The sequence below is a fragment of the Gossypium hirsutum genome, chromosome A05 (genome assembly GCF_007990345.1).
Source record: "Gossypium hirsutum isolate 1008001.06 chromosome A05, Gossypium_hirsutum_v2.1, whole genome shotgun sequence".
In the NCBI taxonomy this organism is placed as follows: Eukaryota; Viridiplantae; Streptophyta; class Magnoliopsida; order Malvales; family Malvaceae; genus Gossypium; species Gossypium hirsutum.
Genome location: NC_053428.1, coordinates 11,683,000 through 11,706,283, shown reverse-complemented (window position 1 = coordinate 11,706,283; position 23,284 = coordinate 11,683,000). Strand labels below are relative to the sequence as shown.

Below are 23,284 nucleotides of genomic sequence, written 5' to 3'. Positions count from 1 at the left end.
ACGTGGTATCAGTTGATCATGATGATCAGACAAGGCTGCATACGAGGAAGAAAGCCAGAGGCCATGCAAAAGGGTCACCCAAGAGACGCGCATCATTTGACCAATGGCAACCAAGTCTAGCAAGCATTACTGAAACTGAAGAATAGGGAAATCACACACACATACGTATATGTTCTTACCTTTTGAAAGAAGAGTATATGTATATATTCTTGTTGAAGATTCTCTCTATATCTGCTTGATAAACATAAAATGCTCAAATATTCAAAATTTCTGAAAAAAATTAATATATATATATATATCAATTTGGCTTTTTTATTGATTACACCGATAACAATTTAATTTAAGATTCAATTCACAAGTTTAACTTAATTTTTTAATTCATGAATTTATATCACGAGTCTATTTATAACAGTTATTATTTTTTTCTCTCATATCAAGCAGCAAATCATATTGGTTAAAGCTTGTTCATATGAACTCGTTTCGATTATTCATTAGTAAATGGTGTTAGGGTTCCATTAAAGTTATGTTTCTTTTGGCGGAAAAGAAGAGATATACGAACTTGAAAAGTGCTTATATGACAACCAAAAAGCTAGAAAAGAAACGAGGAAATCTATAAGGAGTTAATGAAATATTCCTTCAATCATTAAATGGAAGAAATTTTTTTCTTTATTACATTGATACGGACAACACGAACCAGCTGAATGAAGCCTGTCTTTTATATTGCCACTCTGTTATTACAGAAACAACTAATAAAGAAAAAAAATTGGATATCGTTAATTTGCAATGTTCAGCCCTGCATTTCTCATACAGTGTAGTTTTGGTTGATGGTCTCAATGTCAAGTCCTTTGAGTTTCACAACTGAGTCAACATGCCCTTTCAGCGTATGAAGCTCCCTCAACCTGGTAAACCATACATAACATGTTCATCTCATGAAATAAAACTAGTGAAACAACGAACATATTCACAATTACCAGTGATCATATCATATTATACCTTGCAACTTCAGCACGCTTCTTGGCTTGTTCGGCAATCTCCGACAACTCTCGGTAGCTGCTCTTCTCATTCAAGATTTCTTCAGCTCCGGGAGCCTGCAATCCATGAAGGGTTCGTTGTGCCGTGGCCCATTGTGCCTCCCTCTCTTCCCTTCCATAATCCTTCTTTGTTGTGAAAGCAGTCTGTGTGCAATATGAAAGTGTGAATATCAAGAAGAGAGAAACAGAGCATTGTCTCAGTTGTCATTCAAGGATAATGATTTGCATACCTTATTCTGAAGGAGATTATCCCAGGCCTTTCCACTTAAGGCATACCGGATTAAGAACTTGAGAACATCAAGTGGGATGTAGAAAACTATACTGTAGAGCCAAATAACACCAGCCCAAGGCCATCCGATGCCTTTAATTCTAGCGAATCCCCAGTTTGCATAAACGGCAAGGACAGTAGCCACCTTACAAAGTAGAACAACACACCAAAAAATGAAATATAAGTTGGTTCTTTTGTATATCAAATTCTGCAATTGATGTGAAATTTTACACCAACTCACCAGTTGTGCTAGAATGAAGGCAACCACTAGAAGGAGACCGGGACGTTCGATAAAAGACCAGCTCCGAGAACGAGTCACAAAGATGAGTGCCTGACTCACAATACTCACTTGGAGATACACAGCGGCTGTAAGCTCATCTTGACTATACCGGATGGATTTTACCCGAAACTTATCCTGCAATTATGGATCAACATGCTTTGTGGTTCATACTTCATAAGTATGGTTCTTAAGGAGAATGTAAATGGTGTTTCTTTTTTATTTTACCGAAAAGAAGTCGGAATCGTTCGCAGCCCAGAAAAAAACAACAGTCATGCAAGCAAGATAGGTTCCGAGAACAATGCCGGTGGCAAAGATCTCATTGAGCTTCCATGAGTCAGGCATAGGAGATGGCTTAACCCTGTCCTTGGAGATGGTCATAATAGTTCCGTCATTGAGTATAGCAATGATCAAAACCATGAAGGGGGAGAAATCGAACTTCCAAATAAGAGCAAGGAGCATGAAACCCAGAACGATACGGATAGTGATGGAAACGGCATAGATGGTATAGTTTTTCATTCTCTGAAAAATGGCTCTGCTTGTTAGAACAGCACTAACAATCACACTTAGTCCAGGCTCTGTTAATACTATATCCGATGCACTTCGAGCTGCATCGGTTGCATCATCCACTGCAATTCCAATGTCTGCCTTCTTAAGGGCTGGTGCATCATTCACACCATCTCCAGTCATGCCACAAATGTGGTTCCTTTCTTGTAGCCTCTTCACAATCTCATATTTGTGCTCTGAATGGTAGTTCATTAGTTAGGAGTTAGGACAACATGACAGCTACAACACTAGCTACGAAATATATCAACTCAGTTACCTGGGAAAACTCCTGCAAAGCCATCGGCCTTTTCAATAAGCTCATCCACATCGATTGTTTCAACTTTTTCATCTTTATTGTGGCCCAGGAGAGCAGATGATGGATACATGTTGGTTCCCATGCCCAGCCTCCTACCGGTTTCCTTACCAATGGCCAACTGATCACCGGTAATCATCTTGACATTCACACCAAGATGGAGTGCGCGACGAATCGTCTCCGCGCTGTCGTGTCTAGGAGGATCAAAAAGAGGTAAAAGGCCCACAAATTCCCATGGACTCCCCGGGCTGTCCTTGGTTTTCTCAGGAACAGTCTAAAAATACAATTAAGTTTATTCCACAATAAGCTTTTCTTCCATTTGCTTCTTAAAAGAAAGCATAGCTATCAAGAAAAATGGGTTGCAAACTCACCTGTCTAGCCACACCAAGAGAACGAAGTCCACGATCAGCAAATTTATCAATAATATCATGAGCCTTCTTCTTCACATCATCTCGAAGGTCGCAGAGAGAAATGATCTGATAGAGATTTCAGGTAAAAATAAGAAGCCAAAAACACTGCCAGGAAAAGAAAAATGAGGTATAAAGCTCCTGCTGATATTTTACCTGCTCTGGTGCACCTTTGCTGACTCGATGCCAACTGCCATCGGACTCGATGTATGTCATGGCTGTACGCTTGTCAACTGGGTTAAAAGGGAAGAAATGGACCTCTGTGATACCCTCTCGTGCCTGTAAACCAAATATTAAATGTAAGATTTATTTGCATAAGATGAAGTGGATGAGGAAATAATGGAAATGGATTGAGAAAGCACAAGCAAGAAGAGTTCACCTCCTTGGGGTCAGCTAGCATTCCAACAATGCAGGCATCAATAGCATCTTGATTTTCAACCCTTGAGGCCCTTGCCGCGAGTAACAGAAGCATTTCCTTGTCAACATCCTTTGTGAATACCTGAAATTTCAGTTGCATGATCAATGAGTTATGGTTTCCACAATAAACGATTTGACTCTCATAGTTGACGGTATGTTAATGGCTGCCTGTTGAACCCAATTCATGGACCAACCTCAACCATGCTCTTGTCTACAGTAAGCTTGTTTAGAGTAAGTGTCCCAGTCTTGTCACTGCAGAGTACATCCATTCCTGCCATTTCCTCGATGGCTGTCATTCTCTTTGTAATAGCTCCTTGTTGAGAAAGCCGGTGAGACCCGATAGCCATTGTCACAGACAAAACTGTTGGCATGGCGATAGGAATCCCTCCGATGAGAAGCACCAAGAGATTATCAATTCCATCTCTATACTTTCGACGCTGGATCGGATACATCACCACAATCTCAACTAGCATGCCCACTGCAATTGAGCATATGCAGAAGTTCCCAATTGCGGTCAGCACCTGATCAATCAGTTCCCATCCCAGTGCACACATCAGATACAAGTTAAGAATATACCACAAATGATGCTTGTCATAAGCTTGTGAGATTACCTTCTGGAAGTGGCCTACGTTGTTGGTGCTATCGACCAGGTGAGCTGCTTTACCAAAGAAGGTGTGAACACCAGTAGCGATAACAACGGCCTCGAGCTCACCTTGCTTGACAGTAGAACCCGAGTAAACCCCATCACCGGGGTTCTTGTTTACTGGCAAAGACTCACCAGTTAAGGCAGATTGATCGACCTTGAGCGCATCGCCCTCTAGGAGACGTGCATCTGCTGGGATAATATCTCCCAACTTGATGCTGATGATATCTCCTGGAACCAAAATTGCAGCTTCTTGCTCGCACCATTTTCCATCTCTTAGGACCTATTAGTTAATCAATTATTCAAACATGCAAAGGAAACGTCAGTTTTCTACTATCACATATGCATGTATTGTTTGTGTTGGCCAATTATTGATGTCCCATATAAAGCACCTTGGTTTTGGGAGCAAGACCAGCCATAAGTGCCGCTGCTGCATTGCCTGCATTGTTTTCTTCAATGAAACTGATAGTGGAGTTGATAATAAGCAAAACCGTGATACCAACGAAATCTTGCCAATCTGGGGGCTTGCCCTGCATTTTTGGTTTATCCAGTTAAAAAAGATGGTTTACCTAATTGCAATGCAAGTGTAGCAAGAAAGCGTGATGAAAGAGAAGGATTAATACTCCTCCATTGGCCAAAGCAATGGCCATAATTGCTGCAATCTCCATCACCCATGATAAAGGATTCCACATAAATCCCAAGAACTTCAAAACCTTGCTTTCCTGTTTAAAATTCGTTCAACCCTAGTCAGCTTCTGTCCTCGTTATATATAATAACAGAAAATGAAGAAACAGTGGGAGTAAGATTAGCAAATCTTTACACTCTTCTCTTCGAGTTTGTTTGGGCCAAAGATTTGCAATCTCTTCAGCCCCTCCTCGGTTGTCAACCCTTCCTTGGTGCATTTCAACTGCAGAAATACTTCTTCAACGGGTATACGCTCCTACAACCCCACACACACACACCAAAGTTATCAATTCTATCATCAAACAATTAAACAGTCTTTAAATTTTATTTTTTTTAAAATGCTTCATCCCAACTGGCAAAAAGAGCCATCGTCAGCATGGGAAACGATTCATATAATAAGTATCAGCTATCGAACAAATTCAGTAGGTGGCTAAGCAACATAAAAGTAAAATTGAATCTGGTGTTTGCATTGCAATGCCAATGACTGCTAACATAACAATCGTGTCATCTCAATATGTACCTTAAAAAACTAAGACATAAAAAAACACAAACTAACCATCAAACAAAAAGTGATAAACAAAGATAAAATCATGTGTTTTTTTTTTCCTTACAAGATCGACGTTCTCGTTCTTGATCTCCTGCAAGGTGTCGTCTATGTCCACCATCTTTTCTTTTTCTTTTTCTCCTCGAAGAAAAAAAAAACCCAACACAGTTTTATTAGCCTTTGTATGCTCTTGTATTAATCTTCTTAATCTCCAGTGGCTCTTCTTTTTTCACAGTAAATCCCCGTAGGGTTGTTTACATCAAAAGGATGCTACACTTTTAACGTCTTATTGATAACAATTACGACTCTTTTTCTTTCTGTTTCCCAAAAGAATATTTAGGGTTAGGTTTTGTATTGTATTTTGTTTGTTTATTTAGTAAAATAGTAGAACACAGTATATGAAAAACTCAAGTGAGAGTATGAGTAAATATATACAATCCGATGTTTCCAAAAATAACCGAAGCTTTGATTTCGAGGGTTTTATTCATTCAAAGGACCAAAACGAAAGATGGAGCGCGACTCCCTTTGTTTGTGGAACCATAACGCAAAAGGGGCATCTTTCATACGGTGAGTGCATTATTGTAGGTTTCAAACACACACATCAAAGTTCTACAACCAGGATGTGGATCATAAACTATAGGAGAATTTTTTGGAGGCTATTTGAATTTGTATTTGTCAACCTTAACAAAACTACAATTAACTTTACAACCATTTCTTTATTTTATTTATTTTCCATTTTTAACGTTTGAAATATATTTTTTTAAACTAAATATTTAAATTTATGCATTTGAATTGAATTTTTATTTATCTTATAACTTGAGCTCAACTCAAGGGATATTTTAAGATTGTTTAAATTAAATATTCTTGTCACTTCTCTAACACTTGTCTTTTAACTTAGCAATAAAACTCTAATATGGGTTTTTTATTGACCTAATAACAAATTTAGTCATTCAATATTTATATATTCTATCAATTGATTCTAAAATTAAAAAATTCAACAAATTTAACCTCAATATTTACAAACTCTTTATCGATAAACTCAAAAAAATTATAATTTTTTAAATGATAAATCTTCTAACCATAATAGTCATAGGTAGGTGTATGAATTTAAGAATGATCAAACTTTAATTAAAGTGAATTTGATAAAATTGATAAATGTATAGGAACGATTTAGATAGGATAAAATTTATATAATAGCAGGTATGAAATACATACTACCCTGAATTGTATTGTTTTAAAACTATATAAATTGGTAGATAAATTTCGAAAAAAGAATTATACAACACTTGAGAAGCAACTGTTGTTAAGAACCATTTATTAATCAAACATAAAAATAAAATATTTTCAATTTTATGCCACACTTGAGGAATAAATATTTGGTAATTTCTTTAAAAAATTTCTCAACCATGATGCATTTTCTTTTGTATATAGTATAAAAAATTCTGTTAAAAAGATAATAAATAATAATTAGAGGGGGCGTTTTATAATACTAATTAAAGATACTTGATAGTCTTTTAAATTTACTTGTAGAGTTAAAAAAATTCTATCGCCAATGTATCAATACTAACTCATAATTATATATGAATAAAATATTTTGTAAATTGCAAGTGGACAAATAAAGTTAGGGATCAACAAATGTTCTATAAGAATATAATAAAATATTTTAATAATAGGAACACATGGCAATTTTTTAAGGTTACTTGTGGAATAAAAATATATATGGTAAGTGTAGCAAATACTAACCCTTAGATGCTAATTGGGAAAATGTTATTGTTGAAATTGACAGTACTCTATCTATCAAAGGTATCTATGGTGGCATCAGAGGGCATTCAATAGAGATTTGGTGTTGCAAATTCAAAAATTGTGTAGACATAAATAGAGAGTAGATATCAAGCGCAGATACCAAGGGAGGCAAATATTGTGCTCCTCATATCTTGGTTGGACTAATGAAAGGTCTGCATTTTGGTACCCGAGTATTTCATGAAGCTCCTTCAATGGTTGTTGACCAAATACGGTTAGATAGACATTTTCTGTTGTCACCCTATTGTTGCTACTATTATTTCGTAATTGATAATTCTTTTTAGTTTATTGAAACAAAAAAAAACTAACCATTTGATTATATATATATATATAGAAAAGAGTTTATTAATCAAAGGGTAAACTAAGGAGCAAGTACATATTCCTCTCCTTTATCGCACGCATCATGCGCCAAAATACTCGAAATGTCCCATGCAGAACCCAAAAAAATCTGCAAATCATAGGACATGAGGAGATTGGATTTGCCAAGAAATCTGCTGCCATAGTTGCTGATCTGTAAACGTGAGATAACTGCATTTCCCATTGCCGGCCTATAAGCTCCTTAATGTCCCGAAGCAAAGCAATGGGGCTTTTGCAAACCTTCCTCTCCATTTAACAATAGAATGGCTTCAACACTATCACTTTGGACGACTATCTTTTTAAAACCCCATTTTCACGCCACATATATCAATAAAAACTTGTCCAATATTTTTTTAAGCAATTGTTCAATATTTTTTATGCTCACTTTATGGGGTCAATGCCCGAGGTTTATGACTATCCCTCTTAATAATATTGTCTTCAATATTTGAACCATATTTTTCCTTTGAGAGTGCAATATGTTTTGCTATTGAGCTCAACACTTAATGATAGTTTTTATATGAAACTTTAATAAGTATATTCATTATATATTTGTCTATCTATATTTACTATTATTTACATGCCTAAGTTGGTGTTACGAGTCAACTACCCGCACAATTATGGAAATTATGAAAATGATATTCTGTAATTGAAATAAGTCATATTATTCGAGGGTATTTTAATCGTTTAATTTTAAAAAATAAAAAAAAATTGCATATGGTTGAATTTGAATCAATGCTATTGACATTAATAAAATTTAAATTTTACTATTGAGCCGAAACTTCATTTTAACATAATATTTACATTTTAATTATATTATTTACATTTTAATTATATTATGCATACTTTATTACCACTATATCTCTATTTTAGATATATGGTTTTCACATACACGTTTTTACATACATAAACGTGTGATAAATATAGTAGTAATATATAAAATTTGTCGAAACCCTTGAAATTATATTATGTAACATAGAAATATTGCATTTGAAAAATAACATAAAATAAGACAAAATAATAATAATAATTAATAAAACAAAGTATATTAAAAACATGGCCAACATATTTAACATTAATATTTTGATGATGTGTCATGTAAAACAGGGGCAAAGTCAAAAAAATTTTCTTTGAGGGTCAAGGTTGAGTTATATATTTTTATGAGAATTAAAATATAATTTCACTATTGTATTTGTATATATTTTTGTAATTTTTAGAAGGAATAAATCAAAATTTTATTATTTTTGAAAGAACAAACTATAAATTTATCATTTATTTATTTAAAATTTTATAAAATTTCAAAGATTAAAAGCACCATTTTTAGGGGAACTAGGTAGCAGTGAGCATTTGATCGAGTCGAGTAGAATCGAATAAAAAAAATTCGAATTAGTTGAGTTGACGAATCCTATTTTAGCAACCGAACTCAATTTAAAATTTTTTCAAATCAAATTGAATTGAGTAAAAAAATTTTAAATTAAGTCGAGTCGAGTTAACAAATCCTATTATTTATACTCAATGTTACGTTTACATGGACCAATTATTTAACTAGTAGACAAAGTATAAGATTATTTAACTACATAAACAATATAATGGTTTTGACTTTTTACTTAATGGGTAAACATTTATCAAAACGACGTAGTTTTGCTATTTCTTATTTGGATTTTCGAATAACTCAAATTGTGTAATTTATATTTGAGTTAAACCAAAAATTTTAATTTTTATTCAAATTGATTTGAATAACTCGATTAACTCAAACTATTTGATTCAAAATTTAAAATTTTTATCTAAATTTTTGAATCGAATTGGATTTTGCCCACCCCTAAAACTAGACACTTGCTTGCCCCTCCCTTCAGCCCTGCATAATAAGAGTTGCTACTTGCCAATACATAGGATTCTTTTCTTAAATACTTTTGTACCTTGTAATATATATATATTATTAGATTAATATCAAAAGCATAATAAAGAAAAAAGAATAGAGAAATTCATATTTCCACATTTCCGTATACAAAAATCCACCTCTTGGTAATTTAGAATTTGGGAAGTTAAGTAGATTGAATCTTAATTCAATTAGCATGAGCATTATTATCAATATAAGAGAATATGTGTTTGAGTGTGTTGAAATGTATTATCTTCCTGTTTATGAGTTAGGAAGAAATTATGAGTAGTTGTAGACATAATATCAAAAAAGAATTTGAGAAGTTAAATTTTATCAAAATCAAATTGGACAAATTCTATCAGCTACACAAAAAATTAAAATCGTGAATACAAACTATTCGTAAGAAAGTTTGGTTTCATTTTTTAAAATTATTTTCGTATACAATTATAAAATTTTACAAATTAAATATATTGTTTAAAATAAGAAGAAACTTAATTTAAAGGAATTTAAAAAATGATTAAACCTTTTTCATAGGATATAATTAAACCTTTCAAATATAAAAACAACGAAGAAAATTGGATTGAATCTTAGAAATATTTTAAATAAATTTTAAGACGTTATTTTCTTTTTTTTTCTTAAGTAAAATTTATAAAATGACGAAATCAGTGACAAAACAAGGCAGAAAAATAGGGGGGGAAAATCTACATCCAAGCTGATACACGTACCAAATACACCTAATCATAATTCTTTTCATTTTCATCAAAATTAAAAAAAAAACAATCGATATTTAAAATATCCAAAATAAATGAAAGATATTGTAAACTTTCAGGGTAATTTACTTAAGATAAAATCGTCTTCGTCAATAAATGAATTATATTATTAACGAATCCAACGTATAGATAACAATAAAAAAATTAAATAAAAACAATGTTTTAGCAATATTCCGAAATCTCGGATTTCAGAGAGAGAGGGAGAGAGAGTCATATTGGCCCTTCATCATACATGATGCGGCTAAAACCATGTGGAAGCTATCATGCATGAAAATGGGGCACACTATTTGGTAACATGCTTGTGCACGTGGAGCGATGAGGACCAGCGAAAACAAGTATTCATGGATAGATTTTTTATTTTACTTTAATTATTTTGGTTCTATTCTTGTCCCTAGATTTTATACAATTGAATTTAATCCATATCATATATCAAATTGTAATGGTAATATTAGAAATTATTGGGAAAAAAATAGATAAATTACAATATTTACTCATTCTATTATTGTTATACTCTCCTGACTCAAGATATATAGCAACACCATAAGATATTAAGGAAGAAATTTTCCGCTTTCTACCTATCAGTTAGTGGCTAGAAGACCAATTACCTGGAAGATTTGACTTTTGCTAATCTTTTGTCTTTCTAGGAGGATTCTAGTTAGCCATCCCTGTGAGATAGCTACTTGTTTGCCTACTGAAGGTTTTCACTATGCACTCGCTTTTTTTTTTTTCTAAGAATGTGACTCTTTAGGCTACTAAACTGTATGTAAGCTTAATCACTCTGCACTATAGTTCAGAATGAATGATGTAATATGTCCCATCACAAACATCCAATCATGTGTCTTGCAATGATGGCATGATAGTAAATTCATCATGTCAACGCCATCAAACATAGAACCTCCCCTATAAATACTTCCAACACAATAAAGAAGGGATAGACCCTCAAGTATTCAAGCCTCTTTACTGCCCTTAACATACTCCTTCACAACATCAACCTTTTTACTCATTTTCCTCTTTTGGCTCTCCACCTAAATTGGGTGAATTGGCCTCCACTAGCACCACAAGATCTTCCTCCATACGTCCTCTCTTACTGATTCCTAACATCAATAATCACATTTTATTTTATAATTAATATTTTCAATGTGTTTTAAAATAAATAAAAAAATCATTCTACCCACCTTATTTATAAAATTTAAAATCAATCAGATCCAATGATATGCATATAAATATGATTAAAGGATATTCATGGTAAGTGGCTCATAAAGGTCTCCTTTCATGTGCTATGATCGAGTCTTTTGACTAATTAATGGATTTGTAACGATAAAGACAAGCTGCCTCACATTCTATTCATCTTACATGGTTTTATCATTTTTAAGATAATTAATAAATTGAACCTCCACTATTATATTTAAAATATTTGTATTAGGAATGACCAGATGGGATGAAACCATTTTCTTTTTCTCGCCTCAAATTTGAACCTCTCCTCTTGGTTTTGTTTCCAAATATTTGTACCTCGCCTCAAATTAATTAAAAATAAAAGTAAATATTTTTTTTCCAAATATTTAAACCAAATTCGAATTTCTCAACTCCAACAAAATTAATTCTAAACATATAAAAAGATAAAAACACTATACCAAATAATAATAATAAAAAAGTTTTAGGATAGTGTTTGACAACATTAATATTCTGCAATCCGAAAGTTTAAAAGTTTAAAGCAGTGTGAAGCAAGCAAATCCCGGTGATGAAATTTTGACAATTAAAAGGGCCTCCAACATTGTGACAATGAGACATGTGGGTCCAAATTTTGTTGGGAACTGTCTGCATGACTCCATCACTCTTCTTCCTTTCCCATGCACACAAACACTTCCAAAAAGTGGTCCCATTAAGATAAACATGAATATATCTTACTTTAATTTAGAAGTTTTATATCTTTTATTTCCATGTTGTAATATTTATTAGAAATAAATTTCATCCTTTAAAAAAATAAATTAATTTCATAAATGAATATTTTTTAGAAAATCCAAATATATTATGTGTGACTAGATTTTTCTCAAAACAACTATTGCTTTACTTCCCAGAGAATTTGTTTGGATATGCTTCAAACTGCTGGACAGTTAGCTTTTATCATATATTAAAAAAAAAAAACTTACAAACCATTCATGATTTTTTAAAGGGTAAATTACAGAAATAATCATTCAATTATTAAAATTTAATTTTAAGAATTTAAAAAAAATTGGAATTTAAACATTCACTAGTAAGTTCATTCATGTTGGCCACCAAAGTTAAAAACTGTGAAGGAAAGTTGACCTGAAATTTTTAAAATTACACATAATATTCACATAAATTTTTTATTGTTTCATTTTCTCTGCTGCTGGGTAAAAAAAAATTGATTCGATTTATAGAGAGTTTCAAGTTGCGAACCGATAATAAAAAAAAAATCGAATTGAAGATTAGAAAATGGGTCGAAAAGGGGGGAATCTTCTTCTATTAAAAGTACTTTCTTTCAATTTTTTGTAAGTCAAATAATAACATGTAATCGTTACGGGTTTCTTGTTTCATAAAAACATTGTTAGGGTTCTTTGTTAACTTTAACATATGTTGAAATTGTTTTAATTTCATCGTTATGGGTTTTGTTGGTTCATCAAACATTCGTAGGGTTCTTTCGATTTCGTATTAATAATGTTTGTTTTTAAAAGCTGTGTGATTATTAAGGGGTTTAGGAGTATTGTGAGTTTGGGTCTTTCCTGCAAACAGACCATTTACATGTTTTTATTATCATTTCTTGTTTGTCTTCACTGCTACGTTAGAAAGGAACTAAGAACAGAGGCTAAAAAATTGCATTTTTTTCAGGGTTACCTCATTTAATTTAAAGGGTGGTTAAAATGATAATATTTTTTAAAGAATCAGAATGACATGGGAAAACGATAATTAGGTGAAAAATCAAATTAAAACAAAAATTCCAGCCCAGCTTTCCCTTATAGTTTTTAACTCGGGTGGCCAAAATGAATCAACTTACTAATGTGAGTGTTTAAATTGCAAAAAAAAAATTAAAGTACCTAAAAGGAGAATTTTAATAGTTAAATGACTATTTTTAAAATTTACCTTTTTCTAAATATGGTGGCGGCTGCCTAGGCTTAGGGCTAGACTCTAGAGGGACTGTTAAGCTATGCTATCCTCAAAAATTTTATTGCTTTTACCTTGGGGAAAATAGTAGTAATATAATGCAAAAATATTTTAAAGTATATTTCCAAAAATGTTTTAAAAATACCTAAAATCTAATTATCTTTCCTTAGAAATAGAATATGTGCAAGCCTCTGGTAATTTCTTTTTAAAAAAAGGAAGAGAGTGTTGACATTTTTGTTAAAGTTAGATACGGTAGGAATGGGAATATGGAATGATGTACAAAATAAATTAAGTAAATCAGCAGCACAAGGAAGGAAAATTTCAAATTAGAGGAATTAAAATTAAGGAAGTTTAAAAGGGGTTGCTTTTACAGAAATCAAAGGATTGGATGCATCATTCATCCTCGTCTCCAAGAAACCCAAACCTCTTTCACATCAACAATTAACATAAATGTACAACATCTTGAATTTCTTTTCAATTCCCTCTTTTTCTTTTCTCTAACCTTATTAGATCTGTATTTTTTATTACCTTATTTTTTTATTTTAAATTTAATTATTTTATATTTTTATAGATTTTAAAATTTTAACTTTTCACTAAAAAATAACAATAAAATTTTTATATAAAATTTTGTTATCAGTGATGTATGTGTTTTTGGAGTCGAGTTTTAGTTGTATATTTTTATAAGAGTTAAAAGTATAATTTCACAACTTTAATACTTCATACATTTATAACTTTTTAAAAATTAAATCAAAATTTTATAAATTTTAATGGGTTAAAAATAATTTTTTTTTCTTTTAGAGGTCCAGACCCTTGTTACTTATTCTCCAATTTGTTCATTTTTAGTACTTAATACTTTTCGAATTCAAACTTGATTCTAATAGTAGCCATTAAATGATGAACTAAATTAAAATCGCTATTTTATAAGTGTTATGTGGAAATCATAACTTGGCATGATAGTGCACATGTGATTGTTTGTTGCATAAAATTTTGAAAATAGAATAATTTAACTTAATTAAATTAATTGTTACTATTTAGGTCAGGAATAAAATTCTAAATTCAAAAAATACAAGGATAGAAATACTCAAATTAAAACTAAAGCTACAACTTGGAGTAATAGTAAAATTTTAACTATTTCTTATAAATAAAGGAAAATGTTAAATCTTGTACCCAGTTAAATTATTTCACATAAACTTTATTCACACCCTCGGTTCCTCTTCACACTTGCACTTTCTAAAATTGTACCTTTTTTTTTTGTTCAAAATTCCTAAATCAAACTTATCACCAAAATAATCTTAAAAACACTTATAAACCACCTAAATTGATCATATTTTCAAAATTGAAGATGAATATAAATTAGACCCAAACTTGGGATACCAATTAATACTTAATATTTATTTGGGTAAGAAAGCTTTGCTATAGGGTCAGGTGTTCACATGAAAGCTCATATTTATAAAAGTGGGGAAAAGAAAGATGGAAGAAGAAGCGGCTTCGTGCCTTAATATGTTCTATGTAGTTCAGATGATATGTTAAATACTTTATTCCATTAATGTATTCACACTACTTTATGCAAATCAACCTTTGCATAATGTAGCATATCTGATCTTATGAACTAAACAAATTACCGGTAACTAGAAAAACTAAACCATTGAAAAAGAAGAAGAAGCAAGTTCCATTAACACATGGAAAATGCTCACAGTTAAGACCTTTAACGTTGAACTAATTAGAAGAGAGTTCAATAGATCCATAATCAAGCAATTCCTCTATCATCTGCTCTATATGATCATCTTCTAATGGGACGAACTGCTGTTCACCCTCAACTTGACTTTCCTCATATCCATCCCATTTCTTCCCCGGAATATGCTGCCGGAAATCCGTTTCCCCGATATTGCTTCCGGTGACGGTGTAGCTTGGAGCAGCCGAAGGGTGACCACATTGTGTTGCATAAGGGTCTTTTGCTGCATTTTTTTTAGCCAGTTGCAGTGCTGCCATGTGACATTTATGTAACTTAGCGGCCAAAGTAGCCGAGAGAAGCTTTGATGAAGCAGATTGGGAGTCATTGGGATTGTATGGGAAATTGGTTCGTGTTTTTGCCCCACACATAAGCCTCGCCGCCTCGTCATATGCTCTTGCTGCATCCTCCGCCGTTTCAAATGTGCCTAGCCATATTCTAGTCTTCCTGAAAAACACAACAAACGTTTTCCTCATCAATAAATAAATAAAAACAATCAACTATTATAAGAGGGGAAAGAAAAGGTGGTTTCAAGGAAATTACAAGATGGGGTGTCGAATTTCAGAGACCCAAGAACCCCAATGTCTTTGACGGACGCCACGGTATCGCTGCTGTGGTCTACCCATGGTGGTTTTTTAAGAGAAAACGTAAGTGTTCGTGATATGTCTGAGAGAGAAGAAAAGCAAAACAAAATGAGCAGAGAAAGGAAGGGAAGAAAGGGGAGTGTGGAAGCTTAAAAGAGGGGCTTATATACAAGCTTCTATCGCCGTATTTGAACCTGTGTGATTGCTTATCAATGATCAATTTACGAATAATAGGACCTACAATGGGTAGTTTCTTTTTTCGTTTTCCTCCCCTCTTTACTTTTTACACGAGGAACAAAATATTTTTCTTTGTTCCACTTTTTCGTTGGTCGATTTTTTTTAACTCCCTTTATTATATATTAGTTATAATACACTCATGTCAATAAAAAAATTCTTAAAAAAATTTATGTAAAGAATGGTACAAATTGATTTTTAGAATATTCATTTCTTAGGTTTGAAGTAGGTTAATTTTGGGTTTAACTTATTTTTTATTGCATTTCATATAAAAGTAAAAAAAATATAAATATTTTTATAATAATATTCTTTTCTTTTAAAATAAAAAAGGCTTTTAAGTCTCCTACCTTTAACCAGTAGTCAAGGTTTCAATCCTTGCCTTGAATATGAAACAGTTTTAAAACTTGTGGCTAGCATTTATCTCTTAATGGGCCTACAGAATATAGAGAATTAATTACTTGGCTCACTTCAATAGATACCTTAAAAAAAAAACTTAAAAGTAGTTTTTTCATTAAATTGTTGTCTAGTTAACCTATAACATCATTTCGGTTAAAAGTTTTACCTTAATAAAATACATTTGATATTTTTTATAATATATAAAAGGGCATAAATGTGATTTCAAACGTTTAATGCTGTTAGAGTTTTTTTATTTTGTTTTTGTTTGAAAGTTGCTAGAAATTTGGATTAGGAACTTACACGTAATTTTATAGAAGTTGTTTTCTTTCTATAAAGAAATAATAATAATCACCCTGTATTTAATGAATTGATTATCTAAAGATTGAGTGGAATTCTGGTTGTAGACTTCATTCGGGAGACATATATTGTAGGTCAGTTCCTACAATCATTAGTTATGAAATGACTTCCAATGGGCAAGAATGTTTTTATCTTTTTCCTTTCCACTCTCCCGGTATTTTCTAATTTATATTAAAATTTACGTATTTATGATGTAGGTGAAAATTTTTTAAATAATACATATGTGATGCTTCTAATTTTTTCTTTAAAAAAAAAGTCCATTTCGAGAAAAAAAAAATATCGTCTAACCAATGCCAAATCTTTTGTTTTTAAAAAAATTGAGAGGGTAGGGTGGTTGTGTTTGGTCGTAGTAGTCAGTAGACAAAGGTAACATGGCTCACATCATGTTCACAAATACATAGGAAACCTACCCATATGCAATAGAACAAGGTAAGGACAGAAACCATGTTTCATGTGATTTTCAAGCCCCATCCTTTCCTAATATAAAGATAATATTACATTTGTCCATTATATACCCATTGAATGAGTATGAGCTACAATAATTGACCCATATATTCCTTTGTTGTGGATGAGGCAATCCATGTCCCAAAAGATTTGCAGGTCGACACCAATGCCGACCTTTTTGTTCCTTTTTGAAGGGGTAGGTGCTTATTAGCTCATCAGCAAAGAATTCGCAGCAAATCCCGAGACCAAATATTCTCAGGTTCTGACCCGAGGTTATTGTACCTTAATTCTTACAGCTTAAAAATACCAAAAAATAAAATAAAAGATACTAGTATGGATGATTATGTTCAATTTAAGAAAAAAAAAACATATTTGGAAAATAACAAGCACGATGAAGCTACAAGTAAACCATTGCATAAACCACTCTCTAGACTCTAAATCCAAAATTACCAACAAATCGCATAAAGTGACAAGTTTCCTAATTAGATTTTACACAGATAATTCATTTCTTAATAGCAGATATGGGCGAAAAGAATGGTCGGATTAAGGTTTGTAACTTCGCAAGAACTCTATAGATTCTAAGCTAAAACATTGAACATAAAAGTAGGGATAAAATGATTCAAAGGGAAAAAAATTTTCTGATGTACACAACACATTCCTACCCTAGTGACTCAACTTGAAGCAATGGCCCATCGAGAAGCCAAACCAGACAAAATGTGGCAAATCCTTTTTCTTCTAGGGTTCAGCCATTCTCTAATCCAAACTAACCTTCTCACTTTCTACCACTTGTTCCAACTCTTGGCTTGCCTTTAACTTCAGATTCCTGTATTCCACGACACACATTCATTAGTAAAAATTTCTTATTAAAAATGGCATTTTTTAATAAAAGTTTAGTGAATAAAATAAATGATCAAGTATGTGAGATAATTCATTTTAATGTACCTGTGGCAAGTGCAGGAAAATGTAGGATTTTGCTGTTGATGGGTTGTGATTTTCAGCACCCTTACTCCAGTCATAACAAACCTATTATAGCAAATTCAATGTAAAAATCACCTTACGAATTATTTTTCAATTCAAATAGAAAATAAGCATTCTTGCAAAGTAGATACCGAATATGCGAATATTGATCCATCATTGTTGAAAGTACTGCATGGTATAGGTTGACTGCACCTTGACATTGCCTGCATATCAGCAAAAGACAGCATTTATTACCAACCAGAATACAGCACAGATGATCTTGCTGCCATAGTTAGAATTGCCAAGTTCAGACCACCATCAATTTAATTTAAAAGAGGACAAACAATTTAATGGCGATTCTCTTTTCATTTGGCAAAATTGATCTCGGTAAAGATAGAAAGCATTTAAGGGTTTCTACTTTCTAATAGACACCAGACTGTTGAGGAACTCGGGTTCACTGTTATCTATGATATTGGTATCTGAAAAACAGCAATTTAATTAATTATAAACCATATTGTACAAGTAGTAGAGAAGACTAATTGCGAAAGAAAAAAAACACAACAGTTTATCTCATAAATTAAATGAACAAAGGATTCTAAGAATACCTTTAGTCTCTGTTTGCTATCCTTGTCCCAGAAATTGAAAGCACCATCAGACCCCGCAGTGGCAAAAGTGTGATGTATCTGAAAGAGGAACAAACAACGACATCCGATCACAAGCCAAAGAAGATTTACATCCCTAAAATGGTTAAAAATAATACCTACCTAGCATAGATAATATGAAACAAACAAGGAAGAAAACAACATGAAGATGTACAAGGCAAAAAAAAAAACTTACAGGATGGAAGTTTAATGAGTTGACAGAATATATCTCACTGCCATCCCTGTGGCATTTAAAAGTAAAGTTTTTACCCTGTTGTCCATCATCAAGGTGGTGTACACCAACCCTTCCCTCAATTGAACCAACCTGCAAAGAAAAATGATAAATGTTAATACTAGCAATGAAACTCTTCCATTATTAGTTGCAACCAAAAACTGGAAAAAGAATTATATGCAGAAATATAGAAAATCAGGCAGTTGTCATAGGCTGTTTCAGAATTAAAGTTAGTAACAACACTTGGGTATCAACCAACACAAAAGGTATAAAAACAGATATAGTTATATGTATATATCTCAAATGCCAAGTGATTACTTGAAAAAAAAGAAAGAAGAACAGCAAAAGGAGAAAGGAACCACGATTACAGAATGACAGAACGAAACATTAGAATCTAAAAGATGATGCAGAAATAGGGGGAAACAACTCAGATTGAAGTAGAACGCACAAACTAAACCACTATGAAAAGTGACTTCTATAAATCACTCAAACTAGTACATTGAACTGAAAAAATTTTAAAAAAAAATGATGTCTTCCAAAGATGTTTCTCCATATAGACAAAATGATGGGCCAAATGAATGCAAGTATCACATTTTTGGAAGTCCAAAGATGAAAGGAAGGAATATGCATACCAAAAACCCTTGCTGGTCAGGGAAGGCAGCAACACATCTTGTCTGATACTTGAGGGGTGAGGTGACTCTCTTGTATTCATTCTGTTAGCATTTTAGCAATGTTATTTAACATGATGATGCAAGAGAAAAGCAAACAAATAACATGAATAATTTCTCAATTCATCAGCCAACAATTCTATTAACATCTGTCCAAACAGTCACGTAGTAGGAAAAACATTAGCATAGTCCACTTACACTAAGCTTTTACAGATAGAAAGAAAAAAGTAGGCATGAGTGCTATTATCCGTAACTCCTAGAATTCTTCCACCAGTTTCTAAATAATAAAATTCCATACAACCAAATGCAATACTAGTTATGCATAACATCAAAACTATAATGAGACAAACAAGATAAGTCGATCACAGCGGCAAAGCTTTTGGGGGGGGGGGTTGGAGGAGCACTAGTTATAGGAGAGATTTGAAAATAGTGAAGAACCTTAATCTATAACTTGATTTATAAGAAAACACTACCTGAGGATTCTGCAAGTTAAAGATTATCAGATTCCTATCTGCGGTACCAACAACCATCAATGGATATTTCACTGTGAGTGCATAGCAGCGATCAGGAAGTTGTTGAGTATGCACTGGGTTTGACTGCCTTGTATCCCAATATCTGAAGGTAAAGGTAAAAAAACACTAGTTGGTTAAAAGCCACAGTAACATAAAAGCATCAAATTGCTGACATTGAAAGATGAAGTAAAAGCAATATGGAAAAACTCATTAGTTGATGACCAATAACACAAAAAACATGTAAAAGTAATGTAAATAATAGTCCAAAAATTAATGTTGCCCATAAATATTCAGCTTTAACATTAAAACTGATGCTTCAGAATGTACAACTTTGAATGTGGAGAGATCCCTTCCTAAAGTTAAATATTCTTTCCACAGTCCCAAAAACCTCCTGCATGTGGCCCTAAAATCCAAGCCAAATATATATTTTTATCACATCATAATTATACACATGTCTAAAACACAAGCAATAACACCTCCAATATGACTACACCATGTGAACAATTATTGGACAAGCACCTTGTGACTACCACATAATCATACCTCCCATGAATTGAGCATGAAACTTACAAATAAGCAGGCACTACTTAGCAAGAAGGCAAGAGTGCCCTCACATGAAATGCTTTACTTGACTTGTTGTTAATCACTAGGATGCAATACCAGAAAACAAGACTTCATATTTCCCAATGGTACAAAAATGAGGAAAGGTGAGAGTATTACTTTAATGTCTTGTCCCAGCTTCCTGTAGCTAACAGGTTCATTTCTGGGATCCAAGCAACTTCTTTAATAGGGGCATCATGCATGGCAACTGTCATTGGTTGACCACCAGATAATAAAGGCCACATTTTGACCTGCTTGTCACAGCCTCCAGAAAAGACTGTCATCCCATCATCCTTCCAGGTTGAGCACAAAACCTTTCAAAAGAGCAAGGAGAAAACAGCATTAGTTTACTTCAACTACAAATTGACGAATAGAATAATACGTCTCTAAATACAATACACTCTGACTCATTACCGGCTGATCATGAGTAATTGATGCCTTTGGCGTACTAGCAACAGCTGTACCATTCCGGGAAATTTCCCAACATCTCACCTGCACAATCATTCAAAAGGGGAAAAGAGGATCAAAATTCAGCTAACCTTAACAAAATAAAGGGGAGACAACAAGGAAAGAAATTTCATTTCTTAAATTTCAATAATTCATCATCTTACTAGAAGAACAGAATTGAGACATGGCATAATCAATAAGAGAAACAAAGAAAAGTGAGTAGACCTGATTATCCCATGAAGTAGCAATCAAGAAATTGGCCTTGGGACTGAAGCTAAGGCTTGAAACAGAATCACTGGGTGGTTGAGCAACCTACAATAAAAAATTGCATGTAAGAACCCCTTGTTGTACCAAAAGTTCAACCAAGCTCGAATTACTTTTATTCTTTTCAACAAGAGTATCATTCTTTGAATCACTAACATTGATCCTTGCCTATATTCATCTCAAAAAACTCGGGAAAAAAAAAAGGAGCTAAGCATCAGCCTAGTATCTCTAGTCAACTATTATTTAACTAAAGCAAAGAATAAAATTTATGTTTGTTTTTTTTTTCTTTCCTCTGTAACATTAAAAAAAAAACCCAAATCACAAAAAATACCGTAAGAAAAAAACTTCTTTCTTTACTTACAAGCTTATAGACAAAAAAAAGAAAGGAAGTGATAAAGCTCAATAGTAAAAGCATCGACCGTAAAATTATGCTAAAAAAATCGTAATCAACAATTTAAAATTAAAATGAACAATGTGAATCGTATGAAGCATTTAATACGAATTAAAAAATGAATACCTCAAACGATTTATTAGGGTTATGATTGGCAGCGGCGGCACCAAAAGTAGACATTACGAAACTGCACAATTAATCAAAGAGAAACCAAAAAAGAAATGCGATTGTGATAAACTTCGAATCTTTGCATTGCAAAATAAAACAGAGAAGATATGACGGGGGAGAAAAATAAAATTTACCTTGTAGAAAAAGAAACTTAGATTTTGGTTTTGAAAGGAGAGGGAAAACTGGATAAAGTAAGTAGAAAGAGTAGATGGAATATATATATATGTGTGTGTGTGTATATATGTGAGAAAGACTCGAGAGTCGCTGGTTGGGGAGCGAGGCGGTGTAGGTTAACGGAGAGGCCGCGTTGCGTTCGATGGACGCCACACCAGATGACCGTGTCTGTAAGCCTTTTATCTTGCAATATTTTATCGATATCGGGCCTGGCCTGAGTTAGACTACATCTTTGATAACACTTTTCAAGCCCAAACTCATGTTTCTCCCGGAAGATTAATATTATTTTATTTGTTTTACATCATAATTTATTGTTATTTTCTTGGGTTTATTTTTATTTTTAATTAATTAAAAATTTATAATCTATACTATATATAACACTTATGGGAAAAATATGGTTCATTGAGTTGGCTTATACTTACCATAACTGATTAAATTGGTGTTATAAATAAAAATTAACCATTAATTCTATTAAAATTTTTATTTAAAAAATTATTTTGAATAATTTAATTAATATTAATATAATGATATTTTTAATTTTTTTATTGCTTAAATACAAACTTTCCACGTATCGTGTTGTGGCGAAGAATAAATATTGAAACAAATAAATTGAATAAATTTAGATTGGGCAATTTTGAATTTTGACTTGATTTTTTTTAATTTGGGCAATAATCTTACCTATAGACGCATTTACACTTAATATCATTAGAGTCTTTTTAAATAATTTTATCATATATTTTGGTCATATTTATTATTTTTTATTATATTTTTAACATATATATATTTTAGGGTTTAAATAAAAATTAAAGAGAATATATATCAGTTTGATTAAATTAAAAAAATACATATAGGTATGTAAGTTAATATTAGTATAACAGAAACTTTAAAGTTTAATTTTCAGTTTTCAACTTAAAAATCAAATCTCTAAAATCAGAATGTTATCGATATTATAAAAATTAATGATAACTCCAAACAATATCGACGCAAGACCAGAATTATAAAACCAAATATCGAGGCAAGACCAGAATTATAAATTCTAAAATCCAATCCAAGAATGAGAGCAGAAGCAAGAAAAAAGAAACAAGCTAACGTATAACAAGTGGTAAAATAAAAAAACCCAAAACTCACTGCAACTTGCGATATTTGAGAATCTAGCAAACAACTTTTTTTATTTATATCAGTTGTAAACTTGTAACATGTGATTTGTAAAATAAAAATAATTAAAATTAAGTCAAATTTTAGTGACATTTAAAACTTATCTGAATGTAAGCGATAGTCATCACTAAGACTATCGAATTATTTAAAATGTACCATAAACTTTTTTAATCTTTATAACTTTTTAATTTTATTCATGTACTTTTAATTTTTATGAATTTATTCTATTTGTTATTTAAATTTTAAATTTTAAGTTTAATTATTAATACTATTAAATTTGT

General features: G+C 32.2%; 3 protein-coding genes across 5 annotated transcripts; all 3 read right to left on the bottom strand.

Moving 5' to 3' along the window:
- Positions 1–620: 620 nt before the first annotated feature.
- On the bottom strand, positions 621–5,521 carry LOC107958445 (ATPase 9, plasma membrane-type). The gene is made up of 15 exons (XM_016894218.2): positions 5,198–5,521; positions 4,723–4,842; positions 4,526–4,624; positions 4,295–4,432; positions 3,871–4,185; positions 3,454–3,780; positions 3,222–3,341; positions 2,999–3,121; positions 2,807–2,911; positions 2,400–2,709; positions 1,805–2,319; positions 1,541–1,714; positions 1,262–1,444; positions 994–1,175; positions 621–899 (listed from the first exon to the last, which is right to left on the bottom strand). Exons 1-15 carry the CDS (start codon positions 5,249–5,251, stop codon positions 803–805), a joined length of 2,862 nt encoding a protein of 953 aa, XP_016749707.2. The 5' UTR covers positions 5,252–5,521; the 3' UTR covers positions 621–802.
- A 9,053-nt stretch (positions 5,522–14,574) lies between these two features.
- On the bottom strand, positions 14,575–15,689 carry LOC107961321 (ethylene-responsive transcription factor ERF003). The gene is made up of 2 exons (XM_016897485.2): positions 15,323–15,689; positions 14,575–15,226 (listed from the first exon to the last, which is right to left on the bottom strand). Exons 1-2 carry the CDS (start codon positions 15,403–15,405, stop codon positions 14,767–14,769), a joined length of 543 nt encoding a protein of 180 aa, XP_016752974.1. The 5' UTR covers positions 15,406–15,689; the 3' UTR covers positions 14,575–14,766.
- A 1,533-nt stretch (positions 15,690–17,222) lies between these two features.
- LOC107958446 (protein RAE1) lies at positions 17,223–22,011 on the bottom strand. Of its 3 annotated transcripts, XM_016894219.2 has the most exons (12): positions 21,809–22,010; positions 21,633–21,693; positions 21,077–21,163; positions 20,819–20,896; positions 20,525–20,718; positions 19,766–19,907; positions 19,257–19,337; positions 18,589–18,717; positions 18,357–18,434; positions 17,904–17,975; positions 17,737–17,817; positions 17,223–17,617 (listed from the first exon to the last, which is right to left on the bottom strand). In XM_016894219.2, exons 2-12 carry the CDS (start codon positions 21,684–21,686, stop codon positions 17,567–17,569), a joined length of 1,047 nt encoding a protein of 348 aa, XP_016749708.2. In that variant the 5' UTR covers positions 21,687–21,693; positions 21,809–22,010; the 3' UTR covers positions 17,223–17,566. The 3 variants fall into 3 exon arrangements, with proteins under 3 accessions (XP_016749708.2, XP_040969314.1, XP_040969315.1); XM_041113380.1 differs by lacking the exon at positions 19,257–19,337; XM_041113381.1 differs by lacking the exons at positions 17,223–17,617; positions 17,737–17,817 and adding an exon at positions 18,170–18,230 and having other exon boundaries at positions 17,909–17,975; positions 21,809–22,011.
- Positions 22,012–23,284: the final 1,273 nt, after the last annotated feature.

Coding starts and splice junctions, on each gene's coding strand:
- LOC107958446 (XM_016894219.2), bottom strand. CDS start 21,686: ATGTCTACTTTTGGTGCCGCCGCTGCCAATCATAACCCTAATAAATCG. Junction 21,164..21,632: donor ACCCTAATAAATCGTTTGAG/GTATTCATTTTT, acceptor TTTTTATTGTAG/GTTGCTCAACCACCCAGTGA. Junction 18,435..18,588: donor ACTCATTAAACTTCCATCCT/GTAAGTTTTTTT, acceptor TTCCTCTTTCAG/ATACATCACACTTTTGCCAC.
- LOC107958445 (XM_016894218.2), bottom strand. CDS start 5,251: ATGGTGGACATAGACGACACCTTGCAGGAGATCAAGAACGAGAACGTC. Junction 2,320..2,399: donor CTTTGCAGGAGTTTTCCCAG/GTAACTGAGTTG, acceptor ACTACCATTCAG/AGCACAAATATGAGATTGTG. Junction 1,176..1,261: donor ATAATCTCCTTCAGAATAAG/GTATGCAAATCA, acceptor TATTGCACACAG/ACTGCTTTCACAACAAAGAA.
- LOC107961321 (XM_016897485.2), bottom strand. CDS start 15,405: ATGGGTAGACCACAGCAGCGATACCGTGGCGTCCGTCAAAGACATTGG. Junction 15,227..15,322: donor GAAATTCGACACCCCATCTT/GTAATTTCCTTG, acceptor TGTGTTTTTCAG/GAAGACTAGAATATGGCTAG.